Raw genomic sequence first — 24,298 nt, 5'->3', positions numbered from 1 at the left:
CTTGACAGAAAGTATAGCTGTCAAATGACTCTAATCTGAAATACCAATTCCTTCTTCAATTCCTAATTTAAAAAAAATACCCACTGTATTAACTCCATATTACGCACCATGCTTTCTATACAATAAATATATTGTCAGCCCAATGACTCTGAAAATGACCCTGTGTTCAAATGATCCTCTGTGTATAACGCTCTGTTCCTCTACGGTGTAAAATCATTTTGTCCATCTAATATTATATATATCTATATATTTATCATATATATCTCTATACGACAAACTGTCCATATATAAATGTCATAGGGCTTTGTATTCTCTGTAAACATTAAGCCTGGTCCCTCCCCCACCTGTTTTAAAGGCTCAGCATTCAATCTGTGGTAATCCCCTGATGGTGTGTGGGGTGGGGGGGAGAGGGGAATCAGTCATCCCAGCAGGACCTGGGCACTGTCTGACATGGCATATCACAACATGGAGAGATAACTGGCTCCTTATACTATCCCCAGGTAAAAGGCCAAGGCCCTCATAGCCTGTTCCCATCACCCCTTCTCCCCACTCTGATCCTCACTTTTACTTTCAAATTATTCCGGACAATCTCAATCATTCTAGCTCTGCATCTGTCAACTGATTAATCTCTCTATATCAATCTTCCTCTCTCTAGCACTGGAGCCAGGGTGAAGAAAAGTCTTTGGAATGCGGCGGGCCGTCAAGAAAACGGGTTGAGAACTATAAAATTCATGAGTTTATCAAGTTCCAATAACCCCACTTTGTGAAGATGATGTCAGAAACAGTGGAAGATGACAAAGGTATGAATTGGATGCTCGCATAATTGTATTTTGATGAAGGCACATATCGAGATTTGGTAGGGGTATGATTGTATTTTAGAGTGGGTGTAGACTAATGGTAAAGAAGGTTATGACTTTTATGGATGAGGGGATGACTTTATTTTGGCTAAGCGACATTTGTGGTGGGTGAGGGTAGGATTGTATTTTTAGAGAAGCTATATTGGTGGTGGATGTGAATAGGGCTTTTGTTGGTGAGCATAATTGAAATTTGGTGAGGGTATATTGGTGCTGAATAAGGGTATGTCATTTGTGGGTGAAGCTTTGACTGTACGTGGGCAAGGGTATATTGGTGGTGGGTGTGTTGTTCATTGAATGGAGTATGACTGTGTTTTGGGTAGGGTATTATTGAGAAGTGTATGCATGTGCCATTTGTGTACGGGGATATGATTGTATTTTGATGAGCTTACATTGGTGGTAGGAGAGGTTATGCATTATGTGACTGAGGGCATTGCGGCTCACACAATTGGACAATTTCCAGATCGTATAATCTGTAGAAACTGTATCTAAGTGAGCCCAAATATATTGTTTGTGTATATTTTTTTTAATCAAAGGGCATGCAATTGAGGTTTCCTTAAACTTTTGCCCATTTTCAGAGTTCTCATATTCTCATATTCATTGGACAAAAAATTCTAATTCTGCAACAATATATTTAAAAGAACAAATGTGTATTTCTAATGCAATAGAAATTTCTAATGCAAAACTTTTGTTTACTGGAAACCCCCACCCGCCCTGAGTTCATGAAAACTTACCCTTTCTCCCATGCTGCGGTGCACTCTCCATGGCTGGGCCCACCTCCATGGCTGGGCCCACCTCCATGGCTGAGATCATCAAAATCAATGATCATCAGTTGCAAGATTAAAACTATGAGGACAGGGCACCCAGACCAATGTATTGAGACAAAGTGGTCTTGATGCCTATAGTGACCCTTTAACTTGTTCTAACTAATGCATAAGCAAAAAAAATAGAGAAATATTTTACTCTAGAAGGACTTTGATTAATTATTTTACAATGACTAGTGACACTTCTTGATATATGATAAGAGCAGAGCTGGTAGCTTTCTTTTTTTTGTCAATCTTTCTTTTATTCAGGCATTTGTTAAATGGGGTAGAGAATAAAGAAGAAGGGATGTACGGTTTTCATACAGCTTGGGGTCATGTTAACACAGTACAACATCTCCTATGAGGAACTGCCTCATTTTATATTATTTAAGCATTCGATAAGATTACTAACAAGAGTAGCGTATTTATACTAAAGTAGATAACCATAAGCGAAACATCAAGTGGATTAGGACAATTATATGTCAGGTGAAGCACTGCTTGTGTGTTATAAATGTGGCCAGGCAGTAGCTTATTACTGCATGCCTATCTAATCATGCTTAGGACCGAGCAAAGAACAATGCAAAGGACTATGAATAATTCTGTTCCCTCGCTATTCTGGCCACAACAGCAAGATTCATACAAAGTAAAAAAAAAAAAAAATCGAAATAAAGGCAACAGCAATTAGCATCCTGTTTAGACCTGTAGTTTGTATATGCTGCAGATGGGATAAAGTGTAGGTACCAAGGGTATTCTGTTACTTCAAAACTACAGGGGTAACAGTATAATGGCATGTCAGTTGAAACTTATATTTCTAACGCTAAGAACAATTTTTTTGTACTTGTATGAGGGTATACAGGCTAATTACAAAACAAAAATGATTGATGCTTAACAATACTAGGTTATTAGAGCGTAATTGCATGTTTTGCAGCATGGCAGTAGGCAGTAGCTGGCTGGTATATGGCACCTATGCAGTAAGTGGACTTCTGTAGCCAGCTGTCTGTAATGAGAGATATATAGGAAAAATATAGAAGACCTGCTACACTGATTAGGTACAGGAATAACTCTGCAAGATTAGAGGGGAATACACCCTAGGCTAAAAGGCAAAGAGGAGGGTAGTATCGTTGGTAAGCTGCATCGTGAGTCCACAGTGGTTGGTGCTTACAGTCTCTGGGACCTCAGTCTCGGGGGTTCACCCGACTCCGGCTTTCAGCAGGAGCCTCTGGTATGCGGGAGGTGCAGCTGTGATCCCCTTTGCCGTCGTATGAATCTGCTGCCGGTGTTGGGCCTTGTACATGCGGGTACTGTTCGGCTGTGGCATCCCTGGGGCAGCTTTCTACCTCCTCTCCCTCACTCTGTACATGCTATCAGTGGTGTATCCTGGTTTTGTGCTGCCCTAGGCAGGACAAAACTCAGGCGCCCCCCCTCCCTCCGCGCCACCCCCACCCAACCTTTCCCCCCGCCCCGCATTCTAAATACACACACACACATTCACTGACAGATACGCATACACTAGCTAACAGAAACACACACTCGCTAACAGAAACACACACACACTAACAGACACACTCACACTCAGTAACAGACAAACACTCACTAACAGACACACACTAACAGACACACACTCACTCACTAGCAGACACAAACTAGCAGACACACACACTCACTAACATACACATACACTCACAGGCAAACACACACTAACAGACACACACACACTAACAGCCACACACAGTCAGACACACACACACACTAACAGACACACACACACTAACAGACACACACACTAACAGACACACACACTAACAGACACAGACACACACACTAACAGACACAGACAGAAACACTAACAGACAAACACTAACAGACACACACACTGACACACACACTAACAGACACAAACACTAACAGACACACACTAACAGACACACACACACACACACTAACAGACACAAACACTAACAGACACACACACACACACACACACACACTAACACACACACACACACACACACTAACAGACACAGACACACACTCACCCACCCACATTAACACATTTTTTAAAATTTATTTTTAACACATTTTTTAAAATTTATTTTTCACACATTTTTTTTAAATTTATTTTTCACACTTTTTTTTTTATTTATCACCCCCCCCCCCCCCCGCCTCCTTACCTTTGGGAATGCTGGGGAGGGGGGTGTCTCTTCCTCCCTGGTGGTCCAGTGGCTGCTGGGTGATCGGGCGGCACTGCCTGGCGGACGGGCGGACGGCGAGGGAGCACTTCCCCTGAGCTGTCTGCTCAGCTCCCTCGCCAGCCGCAGAGTGAGGCTGGGAGCCGGAATATGACGTCATATTCCGGCTCCGCCTCCCAGCCTCACTCTGCGGCTGGCGAGGGAGCTGAGCAGACAGCTCAGGGGAAGTGCTCCCTCGCCAGCCTGCCCACCAGCGCCGCCCGACCGCCCAGGAGCCCGCCGGCATGTCTTTTAGCCGCAAGGCTAACACGACATTTGCCTTGGGCATTTGGGGGCGGCTTTTTTTGCCGCCCCCTGGAAAATGCCGCCCAAGGCAAATGCCTTGTTTGCCTCGCGGCTAATACGCCCCTGCATGCTATAGAGGGAGAGTCTTACAGCCAACGATCATTCAAAAGTTTACCAGATGCAGCTCACTATCCTCCTGCACAGAGCACAGTAATATTTTTATAGTATGTGCATGTTTTCGCCTCCCACAGCTAAGGGGTTAATTTCTGTATGTGCAGTATTTCAAAGCAAAACCTTGCACATACAGATTTCAGGCACCCTCACCACTTTAAATCATTGAAGTGGTCGTGGTGTTTGGAATTATCTATTAAAGGGACACTATAGTCACACAGACCACTTCAGCTCAACAAAGTGGTCTGGGTGCCAGGTTCCCCAGGTTTTAACCCTTCAGATGTAAACATAGCAGTTTCAGAGAAACTGCTATGTTTACATTGCAGGGTTAATCCAGCCTCTAGTGGCTGTCTTCCTGACAGCCGCTAGAGGCGGATCTGCGATGCGCATGCGTATTGCTTCCACTCGGGAGCTGACGTCGGCGGGGGAGAAGAGGTCACCAGCGCTGAGGGAGCCCGGCGCTGGATTAAAGTAAGTAGCTGAAGGGGTTTTAACCCCTTCAGCACCAAGGAAGGGCGGTCCTGAGGGTGGGGGGACCTAAGGGTTGTACAGGGAGTGCAGAATTATTAGGCAAGTTGTATATTTGAGGATTATTGAACAACAACCATGTTCTCAATGAGCCCAAAAAACTCATTAATATCAAAGCTGAATATTTTTGGAAGTAGTTTTTAGTTTGTTTTTAGTTTTAGCTATTTTAGGGGGATATCTGTGTGTGCAGGTGACTATTACTGTGCATAATTATTAGACAACTTAACAAAAAACAAATATATACCCATTTCAATTACTTATTTTTACCAGTGAAACCAATATAACATCTCAACATTCACAAATATACATTTCTGACATTCAAAAACAAAACAAAAACAAATCAGTGACCAATATAGCCACCTTTCTTTGCAAGGACACTCAAAAGCCTGCCATCCATGGATTCTGTCAGTGGTTTGATCTGTTCACCATCAACATTGCGTGCAGCAGCAACCACAGCCTCCCAGACACTGTTCAGAGAGGTGTACTGTTTTCCCTCCTTGTAAATCTCACATTTGATGATGGACCACAGGTTCTCAATGGGGTTCAGATCAGGTGAACAAGGAGGCCATGTCATTAGATTTTCTTCTTTTATACCCTTTCTTGCCAGCCACGCTGTGGAGTACTTGGACGCGTGTGATGGAGCATTGTCCTGCATGAAAATCATGTTTTTCTTGAAGGATGCAGACTTCTTCCTGTACCACTGCTTGAAGAAGGTGTCTTCCAGAAACTGGCAGTAGGACTGGGAGTTGAGCTTGACTCCATCCTCAACCCGAAAAGGCCCCACAAGCTCATCTTTGATGATACCAGCCCAAACCAGTACATCCACCTTGCTGGCGTCTGAGTCGGACTAGAGCTCTCTGCCCTTTACCAATCCAGCCACGGGCCCATCCATCTGGCCCATCAAGACTCACTCTCATTTCATCAGTCCATAAAACCTTAGAAAAATCAGTCTTGAGATATTTCTTGGCCCAGTCTTGACGTTTCAGCTTGTGTGTCTTGTTCAGTGGTGGTCGTCTTTCAGCCTTTCTTACCTTGGCCATGTCTCTGAGTATTGCACACCTTGTGCTTTTGGGCACTCCAGTGATGTTGCAGCTCTGAAATATGGCCAAACTGGTGGCAAGTGGCATCTTGGCAGCTGCACGCTTGACTTTTCTCAGTTCATGGGCAATTATTTTGCGCCTTGGTTTTTCCACACGCTTCTTGCGACCCTGTTGACTATTTTGAATGAAACGCTTGATTGTTCGATGATCACGCTTCAGAAGCTTTGCAATTTTAAGAGTGCTGCATCCCTCTGCAAGATATCTCACTATTTTAGACTTTTCTGAGCCTGTCAAGTCCCTCTTTTGACCCATTTTGCCAAAGGAAAGGAAGTTGCCTAATAATTATGCACACCTGATATAGGGTGTTGATGTCATTAAACCACACCCCTTCTCATTATAGAGATGCACATCACCTAATATGCTTAATTGGTAGTAGGCTTTCGAGCCTATACAGCTTGGAGTAAGACAACATGCATAAAGAGGATGATGTGGTCAAAATACTAATTTGCCTAATAATTCTGCACTCCCTGTATAGTGTCAGGAAAACGAGTTTGTTTTCCTGACACTATAGTGATCCTTTAATGATGTCACTGTGCCTGCACTCAGCCATACTCTATATAATGTGTACAGTGCACTGCATGTTGGGATATTAACTTTATATCCTGAGATGCGCTGCCGGCATTTCATAACCCGCTACTCCTACTTAATACTGTCGCTCACTCTCTCTTAGTCTAGTACAAAGGTAGGAAACCTTCGGCACTCCAAATGTTGTGGACTACATCTCACATAATATAGAGATATAGTCCAAAACATCTCGAGTGCTGAAGGTTACCTTCCCGTGGTCTAGTATATCTGTTACATATTATTGGTCTAAAAGGTATACCTGTGATGTACTGCAGCTTACCTTTTATTACCCATGTATACCTACGATATATTGCAGCTTACCTCTTTTTCCCTTGGTCAGCCCCTGCCCCCCTCCTCAGCCCTTCCCCCTCCTCAGCCCTGCCCCCTCCTCAGCCCTGCCCTCTCCTCAGCCCATGTCCCCTCCTCAGCCCCTGTCCCCACCTCAGCCCCTGTCCCCTCCTCAGCCCCTGTCCCCTCCTCAGCCCCTGTCCCCACCTCAGCCCCTGTCCCCTCCTCAGCCCCTGTCCCCACCTCAGCCCCTGTCCCCTCCTCAGCCCCTGTCCCCTCCTCAGCCCCTGTCCCCACCTCAGCCCCTGTCCCCACCTCAGCCTTAGTCAGCCCCTGTCCCCACCTCAGCCCCTGTCCCCACCTCCCCTTCGTCAGCCCCTGTCCCCTTAGTCAGCTCCTACCTCAGCCCCTGTCCCCTACCTCAGCCCCTGTCCCCCCTCCTCAGCCCCTGTCCCCCCTCCTCAGCCCCTGTCCCCCCTCCTCAGCCCCTGTCCCCCCTCCTCAGCCCCTGTCCCCTTAGTCAGCCCATGTCCCCTACCTCAGACCCTGTCCCCTTGGTCAGCCCCTGTCCCACCCTTTCCCTGCTCCTTTCCCCCCTCTCAGCTCCTGCCCCCTTCCTCAGCCCCATGCCCCCCACCGCAGCCCCATAACATCTCCACTACAGCTCCTCTCCCCCAATTGCAACCCATATTACCCACACCACAGCCCCTTTCCCAAATTGTAGCCATCAACTTGCTTCAGCCCCTATCCCCCCGTACATTTCCTAAACCCCCAATTACAGCTTATACCCTCCACTACCACCCCCTGTCCCCCATTACAGCCCTGTCCCCTTACTCAGCCCCTGTCCACTGGTTTTAAAAGTGTAAAGTTTGAGTGTGTGTGTATGAGTATGTCTGTGTGTGTCAGTATGTCTGTGTGTGTCAGTATGTCAGTATGTCAGTGTGTGTGCGCGTCAGTATGTCTGTGTGTGTGCGCATCATTATGTCTGTGTGTGTGCATCAGTATGTCTGTCTATGTGTGTGCCAGTATGTCTGTCTGTGTGTATGTCAGTATGTCTGTCTATGTGTGTGCAAGTATGTCTCTGTGTGTGTGCCAGTTTGTCTGTGTGTGTCAGCCAGTATGCCTGTGTGTGTGTCAGTATGTCTGTGTGAGTACCAGTATGCCTGTAACAGTGTGTCTTTCTGTGTGAGTAACAGTATGTATCTCTGTGTGTGTGTCAGTATGTCTGTGTGCAAGTATGTCTCTGTGTGTGTGCCAATTTGTCTGTGTCAGCCAGTATGCCTGTGTATGTCAGTATGTCTGTCTGTGTGAGTCAGTATGCCTGTAACAATGTGTCTTTCTGTGTGTGTCTGTGTGCCTGTCAGTGAGTGTGTGCGTGTGCCTGTCAGTGAGTGTGTGTTTTTTAGTGTGTGCCAAATCAGCAAGTGTGTGTGCCTGTCATTGATTGTCTGTTTAGGTGACGGCTCCCCCCCCCCCCCACACACACACTTTCAATCACATGGGAAAGGTGTTTTTACTCTCCTTTTGGTGTAATGGGCCACTTGACTGGATTTGCCCCCCAGGCCTAAGGCTGCCAGCCCTCCCCTGTCTTTGATATATTGTAGCTCATGTTTTATTGCTCTGGGAAATACTGTACCTGTAATATTATGTTGCAAGGCCTATGTAACGGAGCTCCCTGTACCCCTGGCTGAGTACCTCCGTCAAGGATCGCTTTCTAGCTGGAACAGGGGACAAACCGCAGCACTCTTGCAAACAGTCGCCATGGCTTGACTGGGGTCCTGGAACCGCTCCCTCCTGGAGCCGAATGGGGGACTCACTCTAGACACCCCGAGGCACTGGATGACAGTCCTGGGAGCTCTAGTCCTTACAAGGACTTTCCCCATTGAATACTCTACACTGGAACAGTGATTAAAGAGTAGCCCTTTCTCCTCCCAGTAACCAGACGACACATAGTTTTGGGAGTACAAGCTGGAATACGTTTATTGGCAGCCACAACTGGCCATATATGCAGGTCCCAATGCAAGGTGCACTCCCCCCTGGACCTTAGAGTAGACTACAATAAAAACATACACACGATTACATTGGCTCTCAGGTCAAGGACACTCCCATACAAAACAAGATAATCCTTCCCCTGTGCCTGGGGGATAATTGAGTCAAGCATTGTATTAAACTCAATTATCTCCAGGCACAAAAAACACACATTTCCCAAACACCCCAATAGTAGACATGTGCAATTCGTTTCGGGACGAATTTCGGTTAATTCGGACATTCGGGTGCTTCCGAATTTCCGAATAGTTGAATTGCCGAAGTGCCGAATTGTCGAAGTCCCGAAGTGCCGAAATTAACGAATTTCCGAAGTGCCGAATTGCTGAAGTGACGAAGTTCCGAAGTTGCTGAAGTTCCGAGGTGTCAAAGTGCCGAAGTTCCGAAGTTCCGAAGCACAGTATTGCCTAAGTACTAATATACTTACCTAGTGAAAGAAGAAGAATGTTACACTGTATACAATTTTAAATAAAAAGTATACAAACATAGACAAGATTCAGCTGTAAGCGTTTGCAACACTTACAACAATCAAGTAACATACATTCATATAAAATGTAAGTTACTTAGCCAGTCAGTGTAATGACAGGAATGAATAAGTAGATAACTCCCTAATTCCCACGGTATTAGGGAACTATCTACTAAAAGGCTGAAAGACCTAAATTGGTCTTTCAGCCAAATTTACTAATACTAAGTAAAGATTACTTAGTATTAGTAAATTATGCCCCTACTCGCTATACTGCGAGTAGGGGCATGTCTATTAAACAGTGAGCAGCCTGTGGTCCTATTGCCCCCCCCCGCCCCCACCCCTGAGCGGCGGGTAGGGGCCCTAAAGTAAAAAAAGGGGGGAGGACCTATTGTCCCCCCCACCGGCCCCCACCCCTGATCGTCGGGGGCCCTAAATAAAAACGGGGGGGGGGGGGGGGCTATTGTCCTCCCCCCTGGCCCCCACCCCTGACCCCTGAGCGGTGGGTGGGGGCCCTAAATACAAATTGGGGGGGAGACCTAATGTCCTCACCCCTGGCCCCCACCCCTAAGCGGTGGGTGGGGGCCCTAAACAAGAATAAGGGGGGGCTAATGTCCTTCCCCCCTGACCCCCACCCCTGAGCAGTGGGTGGGGGCCCTAAATACAAATTTGGGGTACCTAATGTCCTACCCCCTGGCCCCCACCTCTGAGTGGTGGGTGGGGGCCCTAAACACAAATGGGGGGGGACCTAATGTCCTTCCCCCCTGGCCCCCACCCCAGAGCGGTGGGTGGGGGCCCTAAACTAGAATAGGGGGGGACCTAATGTCCTCACCCCTGGCCCCCACCGCTGAGTGGGGGGTGGGGGCCCTAAATACATATTTAACCCCCTCCCCCCAGGTGACTTGGGGTCCCCAAACCCCTAGTTACCCCCTCCGCCAAAAAATGTAATTCCTACCTACCCCCCTCACGCTACAAATAATGAGGGGGGACCTTTAACTAAATACCTGTAAAAATAAAAATAAACTTACCATTCGATGTTTTCTTTCTTCTAAAATCTTCTTTTTTTCAGCCCCAAAAGAGGCCAAATAAAAATCCATAATAACCGACACAAAAAAAAAAATCCATCTTCACCCATGGAGGGCTCCGCGCAGACTGAGCTCTGCAGGGCGGGGGAAGGATTTCAAACCAACCAATCACAGTGCTGTGACAGGTAAATGTAGAGACTTACCTGTCAGTCTCTTCATTTACCTGTCAGAGCACTCTGATTGGATGGCTTAAACCCACCAATCAAAGTGCTCTGAGCCTAATTGCAGGGTGGGGCAAGGCTTTATAAGTCTGCGCGGAGCCCTCGCCGGGTGAAGATGGAATTTATTTTTGCGCTCGTTTTTTTTTTTTCTTTTTTTTTATTGCGGCGGTTAATATGGATTTTTATTTGCCCTTTTTTGGGGCTAAAAAAAATAAGATTTTAGAAGAAAGAAAACATCGAATGGTAAGTTTATTTTTATTTTTACAGGTACTTAGTTAAATGGTCCCCCCTCATTATTTTTAGAGTGAGGGGGGTAGGTAGGAGTTTATTTTTTTGGGAAGAGGGTGACTAGGGGTTTGGGGACCCCTAGTCACCTGGGGGGAGGGGGGTTACATTTTTATTTAGGGCCCTCACCCGCCGCTCAGGGGTGGGGGCCAGGGGGGAGGACATTAGGTCCCCCCCAATTTGTATTTAGGGCCCCAAGCCGCCGCTCAGGGGTGGGGGCCAGGGGGGAGGACAATAGGTCCCCCCCAGTTTGTATTTAGGGCCCCCACCCGACGCTCAGGGGTGGGGGGCCAGGGGGAGGACATTAGGTCCCCCCAATTTGTATTTAGGGCCCCCACCCACCGCTCAGGGGTGGGGGCCAGGGGGAGGACAATAGGTTCCCCCCCTTATTCTTGTTTAGGGCCCCCACCCACCACTCAGGGGTGGGGGCCAGGGGGGAGGACATTAGGTCTCCCCCATTTGTATTTAGGGCCCCCACCCGCCGCTCAAGGGTGGGGGCCAGGGGGGAGGACAATAGGTCCCCCCAATTTGTATTTAGGGCCCCCACCCACTGCTCAGGGGTGGGGGCCAGGGGGAGGACAATAGTTCCCCCCTTCCTATTCTTGTTTAGGGCCCCCACCCACTGCTCAGGGGTGGGGGCCAGGGAGGAGGACATTAGGTCCCCCCCATTCTCGTTTAGGGCCCCCACCCACCGCTCAAGGGTGGGGGCCAGGGGGGAGGACAATAGGTCCCCCATTTGTATTTAGGGCCCCCACCCGCCGCTCAGGGGTGGGGGCCAGGGGGGAGGACCTTAGGTCCCCCCCTTATTTTACTGTAGGGCCCCCACCCACCCAGGGTGGGGGCCAGGGGGAGGACATTAGGTTCCCCCCTTATTCTTGTTTAGGGCCCCCACCCACCGCTCAGGGGTGGGGGCCAGGGGGGAGGACATTAGGTCCCCCCCAATTTTTATTTAGGGCACCCACCGCCGCTCAGGGGTGGAGGCCGGTGGGGAGGACAATAGGTCCTCCCCCCTTTTTTTTACTTTAGGGCCCCCACCCGCTCAGCGAGGGGGGACCCTTTTTTATTATTTTTTTAACAGTGAGCAGCCACAGGCTGCTCACTGTTTAATAGACATGCCCCTACTCGCGGTATAGCGAGTAGGGGCACAATTTACTAATACTAAGTAATTTTTATTAGGGAGTTATCTACCAAGCGGCTGCAACAAAAGTAGCGAAATGCTGGAGTTCCGAAGTTGACGAAGTTCCGAAATTGCTGAAGTTCCGAAGTGCCAAAGTTACCGAGGTGTCTAAGATCCGAAGTTCTGAAGTTGCCGAAGTTCCGAAGTGGCGAAGTTCCGAAGTGCCAAAGTTCCGAAGTGTTTAAGTGCCGAAGTTGCCGAAGTGCCGAATTGTCGAAGTCCCGAATTGTTTAAGTCCAGAATTGTTTAAGTCCCGAATTTCGGAATGCCGAACCGAGTCGAATATTTTCCCCATGCACATGCTTACCCAATAGTACCTTAAAAACAAAAGTTACATCCCCTGATAGCCCCAATCTGGGTGACCACCAAGATCGGTTCAGGGGTTCAGGAACTTCCTGGAAGTCATAATTTGACTGACCGCACTCATGGTCCTAGGACCAAAACAGTTCCACAGAATCAGGTCTTTCGGTCGGTCTAGTTCGGTAGTTTAAAAACCGAACAAACTACGAACATAGTCAATGTTCTTACCCTGGAGCTTGTTTCCCTTGTTCGTGTGAACGTTTCCACCGAACATTGTCTTTCTAAGTGTTGTAGAACCGAATGCAGGCGATCATGGAAGTCCAGCAGTGTTCGGGTGTTTCAGTGTCCGAAAATAGTTCCATGAACTCGACGACCAAACACCACGGCCTGTGTTCATGCGAACAAGATGGCCGCCATCTCGTGGTCGTCCATAGGAAATGCGGCCACCCAGACGAACACTTAGAATACTGTGGTGGAAATTGCTAAAAGGTATCAGTTAGGCTTAAGAAGCTCCAAGGTGGCCTCCGGTTCGTGCGGCTGTTTGGTTCCCGAACCACATAGTCCAAATACACGAACGGAGACTTTTACATCGCATTTTACAGGGTCCATAGTCTGTGGGCAGGAGGCTGGCAAGCAGGTTCCTCCAGGAGCTTGTGGCAAACTCACATGGAAAGGGGAGTTTGTCACAGCCTATATCTGTGATACATTGAAGTTTCCCTCTTAACACTCAGTATACTTGTGACATATTGTAGCTCCCCTGTATAACTGCATTATATATGTTTGCCTCTTTTTACCCAGGTATACTTGGGATTTATTGTAATTCACCCCTTATTACCCTGGTCACTGCTCTGTAAATAAACCCTTGTGGCTCTATCTCCATTTGTCCATTTGTCTGCACCTTTCACTGAACATTTAGATAGCTTTAGGGTAATATTGGGGGGAATTAGCCAAAAGAGGAGAAACTCCACTGCCATTATAAGCTGTGTAATCCAGCACTCATGATAGGATAAGAGTGCTGGACTAAGCCCAGGGTATTTTACTTATCAATGACACACAAAAAGGTTACCAGTAAAACTGAAATCAGTTGGTTTAGACGAAAAATCATTTTCTTGGATTGAACACTGTCTTAAAGATAGAGTGCAGAGCGTAGTTGTAAATGGAAAATTTTGAAACTGGACAAAAGTGGTAATTAGAGTGCCTTGAAGTGATCTTGAAGTGGACTTTGAAAGTCATTTGTTGGTGTCAAGACCTGCAGTGGTCTTCCTTTCCCAATAGCTGAGCATACGTGATTATAACTGCAGTTAGGAGGTAGAGGAATAGTGTAGATGAATGCAGCTTCCAAGATGATTCTCCCCAGCAAGTAGAATATTCCCCAAGCATGAGCCTAGACTTCATGAAGGGTGTAACAAGAATTATTTTTATTGATGCCACATTGGCTTTTATGAGAATCCTCCTGCAAGAGGACCTCCCACAGTAAACAAAGACAATAACCAATCAGCATACAGATTTACAGATTTACAGTAATACCCGCCCTCTCTCTGCCTGGGAGATATTGAGATAAGTTAAGGGATAACCAAATTATCTCCAGGCAGAGGGCACACAATTTTCCCAAAAATTAGAACACCCCTTTACACACAAGGTATCCCCACATATCAACTGATAGCCCCGATCTGGGGGACCAACATATTCAAATTTCACCCAGATCGGTTCAGGGGTTCTCAAAAAGTATGGAAGTCATAAGTTACCGCCCACACACGAGGCTCCTGCCCAAAACAGTTCCACGAATTCAGCGTGTGCGGTCAGTCAATTCAGTAAATGGCATAAAAACTAATAAAGTCCCGAATGGATCCTCCTGGCTCATAGGAGCGATTGCTCCCCTTGTTCGTGTGAACCAAACTACCGAATGGCGCTCACCTGGCTGTTCGGCAACTAAAGGAAGCAGGCATTCGGTAGTTTCAGCGGTGGTTCGGGAGGTCGAGTGTCCGATTTTAGTTCCAGACACTCAACGACCAAGTCCCGCTGCCTCCTTTCGTGAAAACAAGCCCGGAGAGCTCTTAATAGACGGTTCTTTTTGAAGTTAGGAGAGTGGGCGGTGTTCGGTAGTTTTAAACTGCCGAACCAAAAAATCCAAAATGAACAAAATGGTGCAGAAAAGCACGAATACAGAAGAAAATGCCGAACTCAGTCTATTTTCTTCACAGTCTATTTTCTTCACAGTTGGTGTTTGCAGAGGACACACAACTAGGTAAGAAAATACAGTCTAATCCTGATATCATTTTTCTACAGAGGGATTTGGATAAATTGGGGGCTGGGCAGGCAAGTGGCAGATGAGATTCAATACAGATGAATGCAAAGTCATTCATTTTGGAATAAGGAAACCAAAAGCCACTTATACATTAAATGGGGTGGAGTTATGGATAACATTAAATTAAAAGGACTTAGGAACAATTCAAGATGACAAAAGCTAGTAAGGTGCTTTCATGTATTATAAGGGGTATTGATTTACATGATCAAAATATAATTTTGCCTTTTTATAAATCAATGGCAAGACCCCACCTTGAATACGTGGTATAATTTTGGGCAACAGTTTTAAAGAAGGATGTTGCAGAACAAGTGCAGATGGGAGCTACAAAATTAATAAGGGGAATGGAAAACATTAGTTATAAAGAAAGACTAGAAAACCATAATATTCTTTTTGTAGAAAAAGACAACTCAGAGGGAATATGATATCACTATACAAATATATACAGGGTCAGTACAAACCACTATGTGCTAACCTGTTTATTAACTGCAATATACAAGAGAAGAGGTCACTCATTGACACTGGAAGAAAGGCGTTTTTACTTACAGCAGATAATATTGTTCTTTACAATAAGAAGAATAAAGATGTGGAATTTGCTACCTAAAGAGGTTGAACATAATATTTAAGGATATAATTGATATACATGTAGACAGTTTGCTGATCCAAGGCAAAATCTGATTGCCATTAAGGAATCAGGAAGGATCCCCCCCCCCCCCCCTTTTTGAGGCATAATTGGAAATGTTTACAATTCTTATTTTTTTTTGTTGCTTTTTTTTGGATCAACAACATAAATGAATGGGCTTCAAGGTTGAACTTTGGTCTTTTTTCAACCTAGATTACTATGTAGCTATGTATCGATGTAATTCTGAGGAAACGCACCCACAGATGCATAGCAACTACTGTAGTGGCTTTGGTGCTTAGAGTGCCTATTTAATGATACCTGCTAAATCAGTGGTTCCCAAACCAGTCCTCATGGCCCACCAAAAATCTGGGATTTATGCATTCCTTGGTTTATTCCATTGGCGATACTGACAAAACCTGGACTGTTGGTGGGCCACGAGGACTGGTTTGGGAACCACTGTGCTAGATTCTTAATGTCTGTACACACTGCCTGTGGCAATTACATTTCTTGCCTTAAAAACATTTTCTTACTTGCCCATCATTCTGATTGTAGGCCCAGTTCCTCCGTACTCCAGTGAGGAGGCAGAACCCTTCATGGAAGGTGCTGAGGCTGTGCTGTCCTGTTGGAGGTATTCCATGGACGGAGTGGTGATCAATGGCACAGATACTCTAAATTCCACCACCAGCTCTCAGGCTCACAAGAAGAGACAGCATTATAGCAAACACAAGAACCAGGGAGGAAGTGGAGTACACAGAAACCCCAGGGCGCTCTTTTGCATGCATCTTAACAATCCCATTCGAAGGGCCTGCATCAGCATTGTGGAATGGAAGTATCCTTCAGCAAAATCAAATTAATGGCAGATTTGTGTGTCCACAATTTGTGGGAGAAATTAAAGGGAAATGTAACTTATTTTGAAAAGATATGTATTTATGGTTATTACCAAATAAGGGTGTGTTTTTGTTTTGTTTTGTTGGCAGTTGCAAAAAGTATTGCTATGTAAACAGGTGCATATGGCTAATTCTGAGGTAAATGTCACCATTCTATCAGTGTAAGCATTCTTAGCTTATATTTTAGTTTAAAGGAGAACTGTGAAGTTTTTTTTGTTTTAACAAAAATTTTAGCAAAAATTAGATGTAATATATCCTCTTTGTATTTTGTTTTGTAATACTAACAGGGTTATTCACTAAAGAGAATTTGACATTTAAGGTCAGAGAAATCGAACTGAAAGCCACAGCTGACTTCAGTTTGGCTATTTTAACCTTAAATTTGAAATTCACTTTGAATTCTTACTTTAGTGAATAACCTAAATTTTGAGAAAATTCCTCTTTGGACTGCAACTTCTGGCTTGCTTTCTGTCTATGGCAGGGGTTCCCAATTCATTTTTCATGTGGAACCCTTTGACATAGTGTACCAACATCGTGGAACCCGCCAAAAAAATATCGCGCCATAACGCAAACCTTTTAACTAGCAGAGTGTCTTTTATAGCAAATTTGTTTTTCTGCTATACATACACTAATTTCTACAGATAGTAAACAGATTGTAGTACATAGGAGCAGATGTGCCTTTTTGTTTAAAGTTGGTGTATGTATGTAATTTTAGCTTCTTAATACAGGGGTGTGTTTGTATGTAATGTTTGCATTTGTGTGCAGGGGTGTGTTTGGATGTAATGTTGGCTTTTAAACATGGATGGACATTTGTGAGTAGTATTGGTGTTTGAATTCAGTTTTTTTGTGTGTAATGTTTATGTTTGCATGGGGTGTGTTTGCATGTTGTGTTAGTGTTTCATTGCTGGAATGTATGCACATAAACTTCTAGACACATTTTTATACACATACACACATATAGACTCATTCACACACACACACACACACACACACACATTCATATACAAACTGACACAGACACACAGAAAAAGATGCACACACTGACACACTGGCACATACACACACACACCTTGACACATATATTCAAACACTGACACACAGATACACATACTGAAACAGATACAAACACTGGCACATACACACTCAGATACACACACACAAACATTGGCACGTACACAAACACTCTGTCACACACACTGGCACACAGATGCAAACACTGGCATATACACACATTCAGATGCACACACTGATACACAGATACACACACTGGCACATACACTGACACACACACACACATACACACTGGCACATACACACTCACACACAGATACACACTCTGGCACACACACACACAATCTGACATACATAAAAAAAATACATGTTAAAGCGGCAGTGTCATGGCCGCATCCATATTTTTTTTAACCCCCCCTTCCAACTCTAATACATTTTATTGTGCCCCTAGTCACCTCCAAATGCCCATAGGCCCCCCAATTTACCTTGGGCACCACCATCTTTGTGTGGGCAGATGAAGTCCACGTGGGACACGTCATCTGCCCACACTAGATAGCGCTATGAAATTCCCGCGCATGCCCAGTTAAACACTGGGGCATTCGCTATTGTCTGAAACTCGGATGGGAATTTCGTCAGAAAGACTAATGAACAGAAATTTCAGACGAACGCACAAACACCGAATATTGGTGTTCATTTGTTCGTTCAGTTTACTACCAGCGAGCAGCAACCTCCTTGTAATATGTAAAAATGGAGGCGGCAGGGAGCAGTGCTCCCTGACACTTTCTAAGCCCCCCCATGTACTCCCTCACTCTATGGGGGTCAACATGACAACCATAATAGCCTAAGGGAGATTAAAATCTCCAAAATGTCCCTACTCACTGTTCTAAAAAAATAAGCTCCCCACCCCCATGAATCAATTAATGGGGGACCTAGTATAGGTCCCCCATGGTGGGACATCTGGAAAAATCATTAACAGGGGAGAAAATAGTGTCCTCACCCAGCCCCCATCCATGCCACGCGAGTGGGGGCTATTCAAGGGAACAGGTCGCCCCCCGCAGCCCCCACCCATGAGCAGCGAGTGAGGGACGTAATAACAAAAGGGGAGGGGGCATACTGCCTCCCCCTGGCCCCTATACATGAGCGGCTGGTGGGGTCCCTAAGTAACAAAAGGAGTGCGGGGACCTATTGTGTCCCCCTCTCTGGTCCCCACCCATGAGCAGTGGGTAGGGGCCAAAAGTAACAAAGGGGGGAGACAATAGGTCTCCAGCCAAAAGTAACAAGAGGAGGAGTGAACCTATTGTCTCTCCCCCTCTGGCCCCCACCCATGAACAGCGGGTGGGGGCCCTAAGTAACAAAAGGAGGGGGGACCTATTGTCCCCCCCAGACCCCCTTCATTGGCGATGGGTGGGGCTAAAGGTAAAAAATCACACCCCACAGGTGGGGGCCATGGGGAGGACAATAGGTCCCCCCATTGTCCTTTAGGGCCCCCACCCACCGCTCATAGGTGGGGGCCGGGAGGGAGGACAATAGGTTTCCCCCTCCATTTTAATTTAGGGCTCCTATCCACCGCTCATGGGTGGGGGCCAGGGGGAGGATAATTGGTCCCCCCCATTGTCCTTTAGGGCCTCCATCCGCCACTCATCCGTGGGGGCCAAGGGGGACCCCATTTAGTTTAATAGCCCCCACTCACGGGCCACACTATGTCCCCCTCCGCTAGTAAATATATGATTTATTGGGGGGGGGGGTTGCTTTATTTATTTTTTACAACAGTGAGCAGCCAAAGGGTGCTCATTGTTTACTATACATGCCCCTACTCGCGATATTGCAAGTAAGGGCAGATTAATAAGATCGCGGCCACACGATCTCTGCTGTTTCCTACCTTCTAGGAACAGCAGGGAGTGGTAGCCATCTTGGATGTGGCAATTCACGGGGGAATCCCAGTTTTTTACTTATACATATGAATTGCAAAATGATACACAAATGAGCATTAATAAATATATTTTATTCTCAGTAATAAAAAAAAAATCATGACAGTTTTCCTTATAATTTATTAGTTATTTTTAAGAATGAGTAACTTCGCCTCTAATCAGGGATGAACTGAGAGTCTGGGGCCTGTTTCTATCATCAGATGTACTCTATGCATCTATATTTCAGCTATACCTTGCACTGATCATTTTTAATTCTATTCTGCAGGTTTGTCGGGTTTTTTTGGACTCCTAAGTGATGCCATTTTATTGATCTTTGATCAGGAGCAAGCACCTACCCAAACAATGTGATCACTCCACCTTGCCTTGCAGTCAGTTCACATTGCAATGATATCAGCCATCATAGTTGGACGTTCATGCTTTGTTAATTCCTTAGAATGTACTACTGTGTAAAGCAGGGTGATCTTTGGTCGGCTAAGTGTGTGCTTCTGACCAAAGGTTACTTAAATGGCAGTGCTCAGGGTTGAATCTGTGGAAACCCGAGAAGAAATTATCAAAGTAGTATGTTTCTAAAATTGATGCAAAGTACTAAAAATGGGGCAATCACTATGGAAACCAATGGAACACGCGGGCAGAATCCATTGGTAACTCTTCCTTGTTTACATATTTGCACCAGTTTCCACAAATTTGCAGAACATGATACTTTGATAAATCTCCCCCACTGCACTTAGAATCCGTCAGGAATTCAGAAAATCAGCAGAAAGCCATCCCCTAAGGAGAGACAACGGCAGGGGCCTGTTAAAAGATAAACTATTATAAAGTAAACATTTGCAGTTTGTAAATATATCTCTTTAATCTTTTTGCTGCCAATAAAATTGAGTATTATTGCTGTATGCTTATTAGAAATAGTCTGCTGGAGATTTTAGGAGCAAAGTTGGTTTTCTTCCTTAAATTAATTTATTTCAGACCATTTGATATTCTCATCCTGATGACGATTTTTGCAAACTGTGTAGCCTTGGGTGTTTATATACCTTTCCCCGAAGATGACTCCAACATCGCCAATCATAATCTGGTAAGCAGAAGTGCCTCAGGCAAGGAGAGATGGAGAGAAACCAGTATAAATAAATTTGGGCAGAGTGGTAGCATTAAAATGGAATGGTCACATCCAAGGATTTTTAATAATATGTTTTCTTATCCCTGCATCTAACAAAATAATATTAATTGTAGAAATCTGCACATATTTATCCTACAACTGGGTGCCTCCATTTTACCTCCAAGGCAATCATTCTTACAAACATTGTCCTTTGCACCTGACATTCAGAAAGCACACAAATAAGATGAGAAATTCTACAATGTTTCTATTTATCTTTTTCATATGCAATGTATGCTATGTTTTTTTTCGTGGGCTGAACTGGATTGTGATGTCAGTGTTTTATTGAATAGTGTAAATTCCAGACTGACTACCTAGTTAAAGGTCCAGGAAAAGCCATATGAAACATGTTGTGTAAGCACATTGCTTGTGAAATGCAGTACCCACTAGGACTGATGATCTCTGAATGTACATTTTACAAACACACACACACACTCTCTCTCTCTCTCTCTCATGCTGTCTAATCAGCATCTAGATATGCCACACCTGTGAGGTGGATGGATTATCTTGGCAAAGGAGAAGTGCTTACTAACACAGATTTGTGAACAATATTTTAGAGAAATAGGCCTTTTGTGTACATAGAAAAAGTCTTAGATCTTTGAGTCCAGCTCATGAAAAATGGGGGCAAAACCAAAAGTGTTGCGTTTATAATTTTGTTCAGTGTATATATTTGAATATACAGCATTTTACAAAACAAATTAATACTATATATATATATATATATATATATATATATATATATATATATATATATATATATATACGTATATATATATATATATATATATATAGCATTTTATATAGTCATGACTATATAAATGATTTAAACTCAAAACTAAAAACATTAGCTAAAGGTATGTCAGTGGGCACCAACATGAAGAAGCATTTTATCACCTTCATCAGTATGTATAGAAGAGTATGTTTTATTGCCTGCCAAAGTCAGCTTTAGAGTAAATTAAAAATTCATGGAAATTCTCTGTATCACCGACAGGTAAACCCAACTAAATTATTTTACTTCTTTCCAAAATAAGGACATATGTTTTTATCCGTTGCTAATGCTTAGGAGATTTAGCAGTAATTGCGTTATATCTCATGTTGGGAATGTAGCAAACCTTTCAGATTAAGAACCAAAAGATTATACGTGGAAAACATATTTTAATGAAATTGTCATGCGCAGTCCAACAATGCATATATGTTGATCACAAATACCAATAGTGCCAAAGTTTGACAATATGGTGCTTCTACGTACAGTGAATGGTATATAATATTGAAATGTAAATACCAGTAAAAATGAAACAAAGGCCTTTAAAGTATCATATACATTTGTTGGTTGCTGCTGACATTATTTGAAATAAACATTAATAATAATAATAATATTTTTTTTTCCATTATGTCCATTTAATAAACACGACAAGACTTGATAAGAACTGAAGTGGTTACAGACAAACTCTGACTCAAGCTACTGTTTATTTGCCGTAGGTTTATTAAGGCAGTCTATATATCATAAAATGCGTAGTCTAGCCGCTGTAATTCCAGAGAATGTCTGTTCTTACTCAGAGTACAGCTGGAATCAACTCATCTTCTATCTGAATTATATTCTAAACCCCCAGTGGTTACAGCTAATTTTAGATCATGCAACAGGTAATGAGCTTTAATCCGGTGTACTCAGGGCTTTTCCCTGGAGGAGGGGAAGGGAATCCCATATCTAAAGAGGTTATGTTGTAATTATACAACACAAAAGAGAAATAAATATGCTGTACAAAAAAATATATAAAACATCCTTATGTGTGCAACTAAATATAACACAAAAAGTAAAAAAAAAGAAAAAGACAAAACAAAAAACAACATAACATGTTTTTGTCCAGTGGTGATGAAAAAGGCTATTCGGAATAATCGGCCGTTAGCAACGCTCTTCGTATCACTTCAATGAGATACAATTGAGTCATCAACGATTCTACATTCCTAGAGAATGATTGGAAGAATTTATATGCTCTATGTTTGACCAAACTGAGTTTGAATTCCATTGTATCTTAATGCTGTGTCGAGTTAGCTGGAAGATAATCTCTACAACAATGGCTCAAAAAACAAAAATGTTTGGGCCTGAGATATCCTGAAAATTAAATCCATGTCTGAGTGGAGCAATGTACAACCTGTTGGGAGTCTCAGTCGAGCAGTGTCAGGTATAATTTCTTAGATAACCTCTTCTTCCCAGCAGATTAACCTTCTGTGCTATGTCCTAGGAACAAGTCGAATACATCTTCCTCATCATTTTTACCGTGGAGAGCTTCCTGAAGATCATCGCCTATGGGCTGGTCATGCATCCAAGTGCCTACATTAGAAACGGGTGGAACTTGCTTGATTTTGTCATCGTCGTCATTGGGTAAAAGATGTCTAAGAGGAATCAGTAGGAAAATATAAATGTGAAAATAAAAAATATTTTAGTACTGTACACATATCAATAAATTTTTTAAAGGTATATGTATATAGCTATGTTCTAAATTAGTAACTGAGATGAAGTTGTTATAGTGCCCGGATTGTTTCTTTAAGAGAAAAGCAGAGAAGTTATGTGATTAAGCATGATTTGTTTACTGTTTTACTTTAATTCAATGTTCATATTGATATAGTGTTGCGTAAATCCTCAGTAATGTCTATAGACAGCCATGTGGCTCTTGGCTAATGGATTCATTAGGCTGTAAAATGTTGACAGACACATAAAGGGGATGATTTAAAAGTGGCTTTGAGAGTGCAGATAGTACCAAGCTTTATTCACAAAACTGAGAATTGCCAGGAATTCAAAGTGAGTTTAAAATGTTAGACCAAAATAGTAGAAACGTAATTGACCTTGTTGGTGTAGATAAGGATAAGTAACCCAGCGACACTGGAGAGAACACGCCATCTATTGGCTGCTCTGGATTCGACACTTTAAGCAACATAACTGTATACAGTGTAGTGTTAATGTAGCCAATAGTCTCTGTGTGTTATTTGCCAGTTGTTTATCAATTTCTTGGGGATAGGTTTGAGAAAACCAGGGCTCTTCTTGTCACCCAGCATCCACCATGGCAGCTACTGATCTGCACTTGTTACCTTGCTTAGGTTGAACCTGACAGAGTATTCAAAGCAGACTTATTGTGCACATTATTGTTAGTGTCAGTTCAGTGGATTCCGTTTGCATGAGGTTCTAGTCAAGTAGAATATATTGTTACACCTTATCTCTTATCGGGGTAGGCAACTTTTCGCACTTCAGGTGGTATGAACTACATCTCCCATAATGCTTGCAGAGTATAAGGAGATGTGTGGTCCACAACATCTGGCGTGCCAAAGGTTTCCCACTCCTGCCTTATACTGTAAATTGCTTCTTAATATTTTGGAATGTTCATTATATCTTCTTGATATATAACATTGGATTTTTTTTTAAAACATACGTGTTAAACCTGAAAGGGTTTTTAGTACATTTTAAAGAATTCAAAGTACAAAATGTCATAAAATTTAAAACCATTAAATTACAATGCAGCATCAGTAGCTAAACGATAAAATGTTATCAGTGATTACAATCCAAATTACAGACAGATAATTTTACTGCCAGCAAAGCTGCCAGAGTCAGATAACATTACTTAAATCAGTCTTAACTGGTGCTTTCCTCATTAAAGGGACACTATAGGCACCAAAACAACTTTAGCTTAATGAAGCAGTTTTGGTGTGTAGATTATGCCCCTGAGTCTCACCACTCAATTCACTGCCATTTCGGAGTTAAATCACTTTGTTTATGCAGCCCTAGTCACACCTCTCTGCTTGTATCTAATGTTTAAACATCCTTTATTGCACATTCTGTTTACTTTAGAATATCATAGCTCCTATTATAGACATGCAGTTTGTGTGTTTCTGTATGGTACCTTTACATGGATGTTTCAGATATCGTACACAATATAGTTTATTTGCCATGTAATTGGTTTTATTAATGATGAATCAGTAGCTAACATTATTTGTATACATCATCAAATCAGGGTAGGTGTATGTGATACTCATTCCCATCTTGCACAAACACTTATTCAGTAAACTGAAGAATTTTCACAAATTTAACACCGAATGGAAAAACAAAATACCGTAGTTG

General features: G+C 43.7%; 1 protein-coding gene across 1 annotated transcript in view; it reads left to right on the top strand.

Moving 5' to 3' along the window:
- Positions 1 to 443: 443 nt before the first annotated feature.
- CACNA1F (calcium voltage-gated channel subunit alpha1 F) overlaps positions 444 to 24,298 on the top strand; it is a 102,603-nt gene continuing 78,748 nt past the window's right edge. The window contains exons 1-5 of the mRNA XM_063432517.1: positions 444 to 500; positions 656 to 800; positions 15,773 to 16,049; positions 20,007 to 20,112; positions 22,431 to 22,570. Coding sequence (XP_063288587.1) covers positions 770 to 800; positions 15,773 to 16,049; positions 20,007 to 20,112; positions 22,431 to 22,570 — 554 coding nt within the window. The 5' untranslated portion in view covers positions 444 to 500; positions 656 to 769. The remainder of the gene's footprint in view (positions 501 to 655; positions 801 to 15,772; positions 16,050 to 20,006; positions 20,113 to 22,430; positions 22,571 to 24,298) is intronic.

Source organism: Pelobates fuscus, chromosome 9 (assembly GCF_036172605.1).
Source record: "Pelobates fuscus isolate aPelFus1 chromosome 9, aPelFus1.pri, whole genome shotgun sequence".
Classification (NCBI taxonomy): Eukaryota; Metazoa; Chordata; class Amphibia; order Anura; family Pelobatidae; genus Pelobates; species Pelobates fuscus.
Note: the sequence above shows the minus strand (reverse complement) of the source record. Positions and strands in the feature narration are given on the sequence as shown.